At 35.0% G+C, this 14,934-nt stretch overlaps 2 protein-coding genes across 40 annotated transcripts in view; one reads left to right on the forward strand and one right to left on the reverse strand.

The window, feature by feature from the left end:
* Window positions 1-9,317, reverse strand: part of LOC117317615 (vacuolar protein sorting-associated protein 8 homolog) — a 61,120-nt gene extending 51,803 nt beyond the window's left edge. Inside the window, exons 1-7 of the mRNA XM_033872464.1 lie at window positions 9,244-9,317; window positions 7,370-7,435; window positions 6,747-6,886; window positions 6,437-6,527; window positions 5,784-5,816; window positions 5,311-5,365; window positions 4,689-4,813 (exon numbers count right to left, since the gene is read on the reverse strand). Of these exons, the coding sequence (XP_033728355.1) occupies window positions 4,689-4,813; window positions 5,311-5,365; window positions 5,784-5,816; window positions 6,437-6,527; window positions 6,747-6,886; window positions 7,370-7,435; window positions 9,244-9,312 (579 nt within the window). The 5' untranslated portion in view covers window positions 9,313-9,317. The remainder of the gene's footprint in view (window positions 1-4,688; window positions 4,814-5,310; window positions 5,366-5,783; window positions 5,817-6,436; window positions 6,528-6,746; window positions 6,887-7,369; window positions 7,436-9,243) is intronic.
* Window positions 9,318-9,552: 235 nt separating this feature from the next.
* LOC117317286 (thioredoxin domain-containing protein 3 homolog) overlaps window positions 9,553-14,934 on the forward strand; it is a 51,233-nt gene continuing 45,851 nt past the window's right edge. For 10 of the 39 annotated variants that reach the window (XM_033872061.1, XM_033872060.1, XM_033872068.1 and 7 more), the window contains exons 1-3: window positions 9,569-9,628; window positions 11,935-12,011; window positions 13,599-13,713. In XM_033872061.1, coding sequence (XP_033727952.1) covers window positions 12,009-12,011; window positions 13,599-13,713 — 118 coding nt within the window. In that variant the 5' untranslated portion in view covers window positions 9,569-9,628; window positions 11,935-12,008. Of the gene's footprint in view, window positions 9,629-11,934; window positions 12,012-13,598; window positions 13,714-14,934 lie in introns of all 39 variants that reach the window. The other 29 variants (XM_033872049.1, XM_033872055.1, XM_033872052.1 and 26 more) reach the window with 8 other exon arrangements.

A 14,934-nucleotide genomic window follows, 5' to 3' on the forward strand; every position in this document is an offset into this window, starting at 1 on the left:
TGTTGTAGGGTACACTAAGGTGTTGTAGGTACACTAAGGTATTGTAGGTACACTAAGGTGTTGTAGGGTACACTAAGGTGTTGTAGGGTACACTAAGGTGTTGTAGGGTACACTAAGGTGTTGTAGTGCACACTAAGGTGTTTTAGGGTACACTAAGGTGTTGTAGGGTACACTAAGGTGTTGTAGGGTACACCAAGGTGTTGTAGGGTAAACTAAGGTGTTGTAGGGTACACTAAGGTGTTGTAGGGTACACTAAGGTGTTGTAGGGTACACTAAGGTGTTGTAGGGTACACTAAGGTGTTGTAGGGTACACTAAGGTGTTGTAGGGTACACTAAGGTGTTGTAGGTACACTAAGGTATTGTAGGGTATACTAAGGTATTGTAGGTACACTAAGGTGTTGTAGGGTACACTAAGGTATTGTAGGGTACACTAAGGTGTTGTAGGGTATACTAAGGTATTGTAGGTACACTAAGGTATTGTAGGGTATACTAAGGTATTGTAGGTACACTAAGGTGTTGTAGGGTACACTAAGGTGTTGTAGGGTACACTAAGGTGTTGTAGGGTACACTAAGGTGTTGTAGGGTCGCTAAGGTGTTGTAGGGTATACTAAGGTATTGTAGGTACACTAAGGTATTGTAGGGTATACTAAGGTATTGTAGGTACACTAAGGTGTTGTAGGGTACACTAAGGTGTTGTAGGGTATACTAAGGTGTTGTAGGGTACACTAAGGTGTTGTAGGGTACACTAAGGTGTTGTAGGGTATACTAAGGTATTGTAGGTACACTAAGGTGTTGTAGGGTATACTAAGGTGTTGTAGGGTACACTAAGGTGTTGTAGGGTACACTAAGGTGTTGTAGGGTACACTAAGGTGCTGTAGGGTACACTAAGGTGCTGTAGGGTACACTAAGGTGTTGTAGGGTACACTAAGGTGTTGTAGGGTACACTAAGGTGTTGTAGGGTACACTAAGGTGTTGTAGGTACACTAAGGTATTGTAGGGTATACTAAGGTATTGTAGGTACACTAAGGTGTTGTAGGGTATACTAAGGTATTGTAGGTACACTAAGGTATTGTAGGGTATACTAAGGTATTGTAGGTACACTAAGGTGTTGTAGGGTATACTAAGGTATTGTAGGTACACTAAGGTGTTGTAGGGTACACTAAGGTATTGTAGGTACACTAAGGTATTGTAGGTATACTAAGGTATTGTAGGTACACTAAGGTATTGTAGGTATACTAAGGTATTGTAGGTATACTAAGGTATTGTAGGTACACTAAGGTATTGTAGGTATACTAAGGTATTGTAGGTACACTACGGTGTTGTAGGGTATACTAAGGTATTGTAGGTACACTAAGGTATTGTAGGTATACTAAGGTATTGTAGGTACACTAAGGTATTGTAGGTACACTAAGATGTTGTAGGGTACACTAAGGTATTGTAGGGTACACTAAGGTGTTGTAGGGTACACTAAGGTGTTGTAGGTACACTAAGGTATTGTAGGGTATACTAAGGTATTGTAGGTACACTAAGGTGTTGTAGGGTATACTAAGGTATTGTAGGTACACTAAGGTATTGTAGGGTATACTAAGGTATTGTAGGTACACTAAGGTGTTGTAGGGTATACTAAGGTGTTGTAGGGTACACTAAGGTGTCGAGGGTACACTAAGGTGTTGTAGGGTACACTAAGGTGTTGTAGGGTAAACTAAGGTGTTGTAGGGTACACTAAGGTGTTGTAGGTACACTAAGGTGTTGTAGGGTACACTAAGGTGTTGTAGGTACACTAAGGTGTTGTAGGGTACACTAAGGTGTTGTAGGTACACTAAGGTATTGTAGGTACACTAAGGTGTTGTAGGGTACACTAAGGTGTTGTAGGGTACACTAAGGTGTTGTAGGGTACACTAAGGTGTTGTAGGGTACACTAAGGTGTTGTAGTGCACACTAAGGTGTTTTAGGGTACACTAAGGTGTTGTAGGGTACACTAAGGTGTTGTAGGGTACACCAAGGTGTTGTAGGGTAAACTAAGGTGTTGTAGGGTACACTAAGGTGTTGTAGGGTACACTAAGGTGTTGTAGGGTACACTAAGGTGTTGTAGGGTACACTAAGGTGTTGTAGGGTACACTAAGGTGTTGTAGGGTACACTAAGGTGTTGTAGGGTACACTAAGGTGTTGTAGGTACACTAAGGTGTTGTAGGGTACACTAAGGTGTTGAAGGGTACACTAAGGTGTTGTAGGGTACACTAAGGTGCTGTAGGGTACACGTAGGTGTTGTAGGTACACTAAGGTGTTGTAGGGTACACTAAGGTGTTGTAGGGTACACTAAGGTGTTGTAGGGTACACTAAGGTGTTGTAGGTACACTAAGGTGTTGTATGTACACTAAGGTGTTGTAGGGTACACTAAGGTGTTGTAGGTACACTAAGGTGTTGTAGGGTACACTAAGGTGTTGTAGGGTACACTAAGGTGTTGTAGGGTACACTAAGGTGTTGTAGGGTACACTAAGGTGTTGTAGGGTACACTAAGCAGGCCTCGAATTTAACGCTTTATTATTTGCTATTTGTGAGCTGAATTCCGAGATAAGCGAGTAGAAATAATATGCACTTGCTTTTGTCAGCGAGTTGATTCGTCGAATACAAAATGTAACTATCATAACAAAATAATAAATAAGCGCTGTTTGTGAAAAAATACAGTTGTTTATATTTACACATCAAGGTTTTGGCCATCGCAACATCGTAACTTGTCAAATCTGAAAAATGTCTGTCGGACTTGTCCTCCTGTACACATTCACGTAAACGTTTGAAACTTGCTGGAAGCCCTAATGTTACAAGCGTCTGTCAGAGTGGTCTAGTCATGGTAGAAAAATTACGTCTTTTTTAAAAGGCAACCTAGTGGCACAAGCGATAGTGATGAAGTGACACCTGGCAAAAAAGTCAAGAATAATGATTCAATCTCAAAATCAATTTCAATTAAGAAATGAAAAACACGATTTATTTGTTTAACTGACGAGTTTTGACGCGCATTTCATATAATAATGAGGTAAACACGAAGGATTTACGCTGTACGTTCGGTAGCATATGACTGTGCCTATAATTGAGATCACTACACATTATTCAGGTTAGGAAATAACCTAGATCAGAGGTCGTCATCTGCAGCCTATCTGATCGGCTTGTTTTAATTATCGGGAAGAGATTTCTTCAGGAAATCTAAGATTTTTTTTATTTATTTACAATTCAAATGTTCACTATTTGATGTATGCGAATACCAGACATTTTTTAACGGAATGACGAGTTACCGAACCGACAGCGACCAGACTTTGTTCAACAGATCGGCATGATTTACACGGTACGACAGATGTTCATAAAAATCGAACATAAATCAAATAAATAAATAATTACTACCACTTATTAAAGAATTTGCTCACACTAAGTGATAACTTCTTGTTCATTTTAATTCTTCAGGATAAGTTCTTCAAAGTTAAAAATTGCATAAAATGCAAATAAAACAATAGGATAATGGATGTCAGAAACACATTTACGTGTATTGGGTTTTTCATAATATATACTATAAATTCATTAAAAAATTTCAATACTTTTACATTGTAGTTTAATTTTCAATGTTTAAACTAATATATATTATATATTCTCTTCTTAATCATCAACTTTATCATAGAAGTTTCTTGACTCTTTAATTTACAAACCGATTGTATCTGAGACTGTATTACCATAGTTAATTAAGTAATGCGTGATACTGTTAATAAATTGATTTCAAACGAAAATATGAGGTTAGATATTACTATAAAGTTTATACTACAGTAACATGTACATGTAAATTAATATACATCCTTAAATACAAACGAAGGTTTAATAGCAAGTAAAAATGTATTTTAGCAAATAGAAATTTTGGGCACTTGCTGTTTTTAGCAAGTGACAAAAAATGCTAAATTCGAGGCCTGCTAAGGTGTTGTAGGGTACACTAAGGTGTTGTAGGGTATACTAAGGTATTGTAGGTACACTAAGGTGTTGTAGGGTACACTAAGGTGTTGTAGGGTACACTAAGGTATTGTAGGTACACTAAGGTGTTGTAGGGTATACTAAGGTATTGTAGGTACACTAAGGTGTTGTAGGGTACACTAAGGTGTTGTAGGGTACACTAAGGTGTTGTAGGGTATACTAAGGTGTTGTAGGGTATACTAAGGTATTGTAGGTACACTAAGGTGTTGTAGGTACACTAAGGTGTTGTAGGGTACACTAAGGTGTTGTAGGGTACACTAAGGTGTTGTAGGGTACACTAAGGTGTTGTAGGGTACACTAAGGTGTTGTAGGGTACACTATGGTGTTGTAGGGTACACTAAGGTGTTGTAGGGTACACTAAGGTGTTGTAGGTACACTAAGGTGTTGTAGGGTACACTAAGGTGTTGTAGTGTACACTAAGGTGTTGTAGGTACACTAAGGTATTGTAGGTACACTAAGGTATTGTAGGTACACTAAGGTGTTGTAGGGTACATTAAGGTGTTGTAGGGTACACTAAGGTATTGTAGGTACACTAAGGTGTTGTAGGGTACACTAAGGTGTTGTAGGGTACACTAAGGTGTTGTAAAGTACACCAAGGAGTTGTAGGGTACCCTAAGGGTGTTTTAGGGTATACTAAGGTGTTCTTGGTAAACTAAGGTCATACAGTTATCTCAATGACATACCTGCCCCTTGGCAAAGCCGCTTAGAAGTCGTGTACAATCCCTGTTAAAACTGATGGCGGAGACAGATCCATACTGTGACCCAACAGCAGTGCTGCCTAAACACCACTTCAGAACCTGTTTGGGATCTGTTATAAACAGAAGAGTTCTACCAGAAGGGGAGACAATTCAATGCTTTTACATCACTACCCTAATAAACAGTTTTACAATGGAAAAATGTAAATGTCAAATATACCAAGAACAGAAATTCTTTAAGTGGATGAATTCAAATCAAGAAGGATGCTAAGGAACTATTTTATAAAATGTACTTTATAACACCGTAAACAGCGTAAAAAAAAGTAATTGAGCGAGAGGAAAATGTGTGATCCTAAAAAAGCATGCAGCAATAACCTTCAGTCATAACTTCTGACTTTATATTTCATATTCTCTTGTTATAATTATAATTTTGTGTACCAACAAATTGAACTAAATCAGAAAATTGTAAGGCTAGCTACTAGAATCATTCACTATTGTAATCTGCAAACAAACAAACAAACATCTCCATATATGTTTTTTAAAAGTACGCTGAATTGTTTCAAAACGAAATAACTTATAATTAATTCAAACAAAAACAATAACAACCTACCAAAGATGAGCACCAGTCCGTGTGAAGTTCCAACAGCTATGAGGGAGGACACTGCCTGTAACATCATACCACAACATTAACAAACACTCATTTCAACATTTGATTTTTCATTAAAAAAGGGTCTTGTAGATAATATACCATTTCTTCATTACAATTAAATGTCATTCAAATAGTAGAAAAGGAGTGGGTTTTTCTTTTCAAAAAAGTCATTTTAAATACTTATCAATTCTATAACAAACAATTTTGAGAAAGTTGGGATTAAGACAAAGTGCATATCTATTCTAGAATTCTTTGATAGTGTATGCCATGAAAAATAAATCTCATTCGTTTGGGTATGATTCTGAAATCCTCCAAGCTTCAGTAAACTGTGGATTTGGCCATTCAATATTTTTCCCTATATCTTTGCCCACTTACCCCCAAGACCTTAAACACTTTACTAATGTTTCTTTTTATCTACTATATGTATAACATACCATGGCTGTTGGCATCCCAGCATCCACCCGATCCTACAACAAGAAATGTTCGCAGAATTAGCACAGAAGTATATACTGTAATTGTTTTTTTCTAAACATTTTCTACAGGTTGGAAAGTATGGTTTATGTAAGGATTTTCATAACACTACCAATGAATGTTTACATGTGACGATTTAATGACTAGTACGGTATGTACATTCACCTCCATCTGTTTAGATGAAGGTGACAGTGTTCGATGAAGGTGACTGTACATACCAAACTAGTCATCGAAACATCACATATAAACATACATTGGTTGTGTAACCTTACATAATAAATATACACTGTAAACCAACATTCATTCATAGCTAATAACTTCTTTCTTAAGACTACAGCAACTAGCTTTCATTATTTTACTATGGCAATTCAGTGTTGAATTCTTTGCTGCCATTGTAAAAGTCAACATTGGAAGTCTTTGTTTTAATCCTGTATTATGTCAGTTGGCGATTTGGCCATGAAAGGTAAGTACACTGTAGGGAATCTGAGGGAAACAAATCAGCTATTGACCATAAACCACAAAGGTGTTCAACGAATCAGCCAATTATGTTGAGAACCTTGATGAGCTGGACAGAGTTAGATATATTGGTACCTTATCCAGAGGTATCAATACTTACAGCAGCCGACAGTAGCTGGGCTGAAATACTCTTCAGTTTACTTGGCTTCAAGACAGATCCATGTATGGAATAGTGAATTCCTTTGCGTTTCCTGAAAATATCAATGTATAATCACCAATCATAGCTTACAGCAACATTTAGATATATTTTAGTAACACCTGACTAACCTGACATCTTGTGGAATCCAACATACTAGTATAATAGACAAGGTGTTAGAAAACACAGGTTCATAAAAGAGATCTTGAATTAATTTCAGGAGCCTGTACTTATACTTCCTGTTTCCTAAGTCTATATCAGAGCTATTACTTACTTTTCCCATTTCCTGGGTCTATCTGAGAGCATGCTGTCCTGACTTGACAGTGAAGAGGTATCTCCGGACTCTCGGAACAGCTGGAGAGATGATGGCATTGACACCTCATCTTCATCCAACACTGACTCCTGGTCATCAGGCTGTCAATTACAAACCAAACAATAACATGGTCAGTATGTTTTTAGTTTCCAGCTTCATTAAGTATTCTAATTTGATCCTGAGTTAAAATTTCCTAGATCTAAAACAATAGGTTAGACAGAGATAAAATGTTCATTCTTATTTGGAACAGCACATGAGGTTGAGAGGTTTTTTTCATTCAAGATTGTAACAGCACTTAGGCGGTGATGTTTTGTCATTACATAACTAATTTGGAAAACAATGCATTTTGACAACTAATTATAAATCTTAAAAGAAAATGTAAACACAAAATAATTGAATGTAAAATCTTGATGCAATTATAACATATTAAATAAATCCATTAACTCATGAAATATGATCAGTGTTTTCAGTAAAATTTGGCTCCATAACATTCATCAAAACAGATAAATATATAAACTGTAGATACCAAAAAACTGACTGCAGGCATATAGTGTTAGAAGGAACAAGGACAACAATTTTTTTACCTCATTTAAGATACTTTCAAGTGTAGGATTTTCAACTGAAGGTAGGTCAAACTCAGCATCATCCAACTGGAAAGTAACAGAAATAAGCTTAAAGCACACATACACAAAATAAACATGCAACGTATTACAAAAATAATTAAACACTGTACATATGTGGCAGAGAAAAAGTACATCAACCATGGTAAGAACAGGTGCATCCAAATTGGGAATTTACCTCATTACATCAATTATCTTCAGTTGATTGTCATGAGGGAATTCAAAGTCATTGGAGAATACTTTATACCTGGTTATTTTCGACCTTGAGCAACACAAAACATATTCGCCCCGTTTTAAATTCGCCCTAAATGGTTTTCAAGAAATATATTTCTTTTCCTCGTTTGTAAAATCGTTCCGAATTCTCAATATAGTTGCACTCGGAACACATCAAGTTCCCCCATTGACTTACCAGCATGAGATGTGAAATGTACATGTAATCAGGTGTGAAATAAAGAACCTTTACCTGTGCTCAGAGTTTCTTTTTGTCACTACTGATTCAAGTAGTATCGGGTATGCATGGGTGATTTTAAGCAAACACAATCAATTTAAGTTCACCGCGCTGTGACAAATGACTCACCAGTGTTTTCTCTTGTTCACATAAACATAATGGAAGCCACAATTAAGCGACGTTGAACTCATAAAATTAGTCTTTTCCATGGCAGGAATTTGATGCCACTCTGTATTTCATTTTTATCATGACCGGACTACATAATTTTAAAAAATGACAGAATTTTTAAAAAAAAAACTTAGTATGTATCGTTTTTTAATTGAAAATGCTAAGCCTAGTACACGATTTTACAATTTGAAAAGTAAGAGGGTACGATTGTGATCTGACTACACTTGGCCCATGTACTAAGGTAATCCTTCAATTCAGCTTGAAATTTTCGCCTTGATCTTAAATTCGCCTATCTTCAAAGGGTGAAAATGGCGAAAATTAAACGTGGGGCGAAAATTACCAGTTATACAGTATATCATATTTTGAATATTTAGGAATAAGTCAACTTTTGTACACATAATAAGTAAATTTTACCTTTACCAGTGAGTACATATGTAAGTGAATCAGAAGAAGATGATGACAATTAACTTACTACTATTTAGTTACATTATACAATGCCATGTAGACAAAACCACATCAATTAACTATTGTTCATACAAATTAATTATGTAAGTGGGGAAATCCCCAAAGAACCAACGTCCATTCAGTGTAGTTCAGGAAAAAGTTCGTCTTCTAGGTCTCAGGAGGTGACTGAAGGAAATACCAAGAGACACTAAATATTGGAGAGCAAAAATGTGAATCCGTTGTTTGTCCTACTTAGACAAAAGTGTCAAATGTTTATCCATTACTACAGTAGCTAGCTAGCCAAAATTTCAAAAGTACATGATGCTATCTGGGTTTAGAGCTAGGGGAAATTTAGCTTGTTTGCTTATGTAGGCCTCTAATCAGAGATTAGTATATAGGTCTCTGCCTTTACAGCAAGTTTATTGTATCCATTTTGTAGACAGTTTATCTGGTTGGTTGGTTGGTGGCATTGGTAGGTTATTTTTATTCATTATGCTACTGGCATGAATTTGTGATGTGACATAAACAGTAACATGTATACCATAACGGCGTTCAGACTACAATTAGTTACATGCATGACACTAACGGGTTTAGCACTTCACAGTCATTATAGTAATACAGTTTGCACATTAGTAAACTAATTCATGGAAAACAACAGCAACCAACTCCATGTCATCTCAGGGCAGCATACGACATTGGAAGGAGAGTCGGCAATATGAACACCAACAAACAAAGTAATTGTCTCGATTTACTATTCATGAGTTGTTGATCAATGTACCTGGAGGTCGAAATCAAGTAAATTAGCCGACGAAGCCCCGACTTCCCCTCCCTCTCCTGCTTCAGCCATCACTGTCAATAGGTAAGAAAAAAACGAAAGAAAATAAAATTTTATTTCATAAGAAAAATAAAAAGTATCAATCAATCTTGTATGTTAAATAATGTTGACATACCTGTTTTTGTTTTTATTGCATCAAATGTATCAAAATTAATATGATAGTAGAATTACTTGGATACGTTCCGCTTCTAAATCTTTCGTAATTTGTACTTAAAAATAGGCTCGTCCAATCAAAATTCACCGGAAGTCCCCCGTTACTCTCACCCAGCAACCATAAACAGTCAGAGCAGTGCGCGTTCAAACGGTGTCTGTTCTTACGTTTTAGAAGGTATTTATTAATTTTGCATTGCCTATATATGTTGAATGATTGAAGTCTTTAACCCGTATATATTTTCTCCATATACCCATAATTTGAAATATATGTAATATAAGATACGTTGCGGATTTGATTATAAAAATCAACACATGTCAAGATGCTACTCTGTAATGTTGAATGTTGACTGATGTTTTGAAAGTGTCATTATTCCTAATTTTGTTATATTAGACCTATAACATACTGTAGATTTGTGATTGTCCTTTGAAAAATAATGATATAACATATATGTGTCTTCGTGGTTTGGTTGGCAATTCATTATATTATATGATGATCACGTTGCTAATATTATGAGAACTTAGTATGCCTGTTAGCACATGCTTACATTATACAAATTGGGAAATGTTATTATGCCGCAATAAACGGCATAAACTTTTTGGCGATAGTTCAGGTTTTTGCCAACTATTTCAAAGACATCGAAAAAAAGTGTAGTGCAATATACCAGTCGACTAGAGATACATATGTAAATGTATCTTCTCTTTAGCTTTGATTCCTAGCGGAGGCAGAGGTTTAAATTTAGATAATCATGCACTCTGTAATTTTAATTACAGTAATAACATAAGAGGCTGCTGGTTTATTATCTGAAGTTAGAGTATTGTGCTGACTACATGAAGTCTAACAAACTCACAGGAAGTCTAACATAGTCTAATGAAGGAATATATTGTTGGAACAATCAGTAATGTGAATAGTCCATGCAACAAATTTGGACAGTGTTATTTTTAGTTGAGAATGACAAATGACCCCGTGTGGATGAGCTGATTATCATAACGACAACTAAGGGTTTTTACTTTGTAGCTCATGATGAATCTGAATCACAACAACAAAAGTATGTGGTTTCCATCCCCAAAGATCTAAAATTTTGCAAGAACATCAATATCAAAAATAAATAAGAAGACTTTAATATTTCAAGAATATTTTTTTGTCCATGTTCCTGGTACTAGTAAGTCTATACAAAATGAAAATTGTCAATAAATACTTGGAAGTTGTTATCGCCCAAATTTTATACAAAAACTAAACAGACCATGGTAAGTTATATTGGTAGTGTATTTTCAATTATTTACCTTTCAACTGTTTAGGTAATTTAATTTTCATATCCATCCAATTCTAAAATATACATTAAATCATATGATGCATATCTATATGATGATATTTTGCTTTTTTTGATACATGTTAGTAGCCATGAGTAGACCTTCATCTACTGTCGACAATGACAGTGTGTCATTGGTAAACATTGCACCCTTCAGTTGGTGTGGAGCAGTTTCCTTTCCGTCATTGATTTGAAAGAAATGCATGCAGTTTGATCTTAAATATATTTTGTAATGTCACTCACCGTGTTTGTTTGCTGTGAGTTCTACACACAAGTTCTACTCCATTATGATTCCTGTACCAATATATGTACCTACATGTATAGTTAAATATTAAATATAACTTGAAATAGAAAAGGAGGGGTTGGATGTAGAGTCAACACTGGTTGCCTTCTGAGGTGAATATAGGGTTCCTGGGCCTCCTGTCTGGAAACCATAAGGTATTCAGGGTAATGCATTGCTAAGAAGAATGTGTGATTCAATCCAAACAGCTGAAGAGACCGGGTTCATCAATTTGGTGTAAGTCGACTGGTTTTGCCCAGCTTGGGCTTTGTCAGGACAAACATTACTTGTGATGGGTTGATTTGCAGAAATTGCTGGGTTCTGCTTCATCGCCCATGAACAGTAAGGCCTATTTTGAGGCAAAGTCTTCTTGTAGTAGTTGGTGACTTCATAAATGGAACAACATACAGGAGACTATCCAAAACAATTTTGGTGTCTTGCCTTTGACACATCCACAACAGTACATGATGATCCATGCTTTAGTAAGACTGTCACACTGGAAAAGAGATATGAGCTTACACATGCTTTGAAATAACAGTGATTTGCATCTTCTTGGAGATGTCCATTCTGTCATTTTGTTGTTGTTTTTTTTACAGGGTTTGACCTTCCAACCATTGTTGTTATCAGGCATACAAAACAACAGTTGTGTTTCCCCATTTCCTGACAGATCTTACCACTATATATCTGATGAGTTCAGTTTGGTGTGCATTCAACCAAACATAACATATTATAACATAATGCGCTTGTAAGTTTGAGAAAATGAAGAAAAAAAACCAGTTTGTTTTTGCCTACCTGGTAAAGTCCAGTAACTGGAAACACAGCTTTGGTTTTGTAAGGCCTTGTCATTTGACCCTGTATTTATCCAAATTTCTGTGCTTTTTACCTTTACTCCAGGCACATTCTGATTGGTTACCAATACATCAATCATCTGCTGTATATTGTAACAACCCATAACACAAAGTGTTACCATGGTAATATAATCCGTTTTAATTACTCGATTTGTTTCAAATTTCACTTTAACTTTTGTTTCAGTCTTTTTTTAAATATTGCTTTGAACTTTGAAGAAAACTAAAGAATGGTCGACAAGTTGTGTAGATGTTTTAACTAAGGACATTTAGTCCATTGTTATAATATGTAAAATACTTTACATTTTGTTGATATTGAGAAAAAAAATCACTAAACTGAGAGTGTTCAGACCACCTCTACAGTATCTGATATGATATTATTATTTAGTATACTGCTATAACATATGATCAAAGAGAACATCTCTTTAAAATAAGTAAACCTGCAACATTTTAAGTCATTTTCTCTCTTCTATCTGTACTTTCTTTGCAATGATCTCATGATTGAAGAATTTAAGATCATTTCATGATTTGATTTTATTATTGATTCATTCTTAATATCTTCAAAGTTTAAGAAACTTTTTGTATCATACACATATTTACAGTATATAACCCATTATTATTCATTTATATGTACTAAAAGGTGTTTGTTTGTTAACCCAGAACTTTATGTGTGGATATATATTCATACTTTTATTTTTTATTATCTTTTTTATCTGGAATAGATGTGTGTAGTAATGGAGTACATTCCTGATTTATTTATTTTTTTTTTTATAAGGTTGCACAAAGGCTTGACCTGTTTAAGGAGTTTGCTATGATTTATGTTGTTGTTTTTTTCCAGTCATTGTGCTTTCCACCTGTATGCAACCAGTATTTTATCGTGATAGCAAAGCCTTAACTGGATGTGGTACACTGTAATGTTGAATAATCAAACTGGAAAAATCTCCACAGGTTAAAAAAACAAAAAATTATGAGGTCTACATTTTTGATTTGATAATATAATATTTGATAAATATTTCTTACACATATACAGATTTAATTTATGTGCTTCTAATATTGAAATTGAAAAACTATTATCAATTTTGAATATGAAAAAGTTCTAATTTTTTTTTTAAATTACGCTATATTAATATCACACTGAAATTTAAATTTTGAAAAAATTAAATTTTTTTGAAATAATAACAAAGGACAGTTTAAAGTAATTATTCAAATTAATTTGTGTTTGTATAAATTGGACCAGATTCTGAGTAAACTGGTGAGATTCTGAGTAAACTGGTAACGAAACACTCTCGAACCTGGGTCGTTATTCCTGATGCTTTTGTTATTTTATCAAATGTTGAAATTACATCAATAATCTGAGTCAGCTTCTCTAAACTTTCCTATCTTATAGTTTTGTTCCCTAATCATATAAATACCAGATTTGAATTAACTCGCAAAATTAATGAGTATTAACTATCTGAGATTTTCAACTTAATTTACAGAGCTTCGTCTACTTATCCAGATATAAGCCCATATCTTGTAGTTAACCCACCCATGTCTATTTGCAGTTCAGTAACAAATAGCAATTTTATTTTGTTGTGTTACTGGCCATGTCCCTACTTTGATGATTGGGTCTCTGTCCCTTGGTTTATTACATGATAGTTATTATAGAAATATGAAAGGAAGGTGGGCTGTAAACATCCATAAAGTTTTAATAAAGCATTTGTGTTTTGACAGGCTGACAAGAAGAAAGCCAGCAATATGGCACGTCGAAAGCAGGAAATCCAACTACAGCAGGAGATTGAAACACAGGAGGAGTGGGAGGATATCATGTCTAAAGAGGGATTATATGGTACAGACATTTACCTCCTCAGGGAGGAAAACTCAGGACACAAAACTTAGTATAGTTACAGAAAAAACATTGGCATAGGGCTTTACAAGTATATCAGTCATTAAAAGAGACAAACAAATCAGAAATTTGGTTGAATCTTCAATTTGAAATTCAAAGACAAAAAAACAGATATTCAGTCATCAAAAAGTTTTAGGAAGCTTAAATGATATTCATGTAACAGAGAAAAAAATAAAGATTTCAAGTTTAGAAGTTTTATCTTCATGTAGTAGCTGTCATATGAATTATCTCTGTAAAGAAATCATACATTTTTGTTATGACTACATTTCAATTGTAACATTAGGAGGAAGGATCTAGTATGGGATTTGGAGAAATATCACTAGGTTCATGCACATTTTCTATACATTATAAATACAATCAAAATATAATATGTAGGACATGGGACTTATTACACAGATATAACTCTCTCTGGGCAGATCGACTGCTACATTATGGGTGTCTGTATTGGTAAATTTTCTTGAATTTCCATAAAGTAGTTCCTCAGTGTTAAAAACAGTGGGAAGTATTGGTGTTGGTGTGATGTAGGCATTTTAATCAATAAGTACTTACAAGACAGTGAGAGTATGTGTAGTCTTTTACAAGACATCAGTGATCAATAAGTACTCTCAAAACAGTGAGAGTATTTGTAGTCTTTTTGAAGACATCAATAAGTATTCGCGAGACAGTGAGAGTATGTGTAGTCTTTTTGAAGACATCAATAAGTATTCGCGAGACAGTGAGAGTATGTGTAGTCTTTTTGAAGACATCAATTAGTATTCATAAGACAGTGAGAGAATGTAAATATTTCTCCTTTGATTTGATGTTATCAAATTTCAAGTGTAAACAATAGCCATAGTTGATCACTGAACAGAAGTACTTAACCTGATTTCTAGCTAATTATTTCACAAACTCATGCCAGTGATGGTATGTAATGAAATTCTAGAATTATGAATTATAAGTACACCAAAATGATACCTATAATGTTATATGTATCAGATCTGTCCATGAATTTCTAGAGTTATCTCCCCATGTCAAAATATCCACTCCACTCCCAATATCCCCTGATCTGTATTTGTGATTGCCAACTGCTGTACCTACCGGTTGCCATGGTAATAAATACATCTTTGCTGATACGTCAGGTAAAAAGATTGTTAATCTGGTGGTAGTGGCTACACATTGTTGTGG

The sequence above is a fragment of the Pecten maximus genome, chromosome 19 (genome assembly GCF_902652985.1).
Source record: "Pecten maximus chromosome 19, xPecMax1.1, whole genome shotgun sequence".
In the NCBI taxonomy this organism is placed as follows: Eukaryota; Metazoa; Mollusca; class Bivalvia; order Pectinida; family Pectinidae; genus Pecten; species Pecten maximus.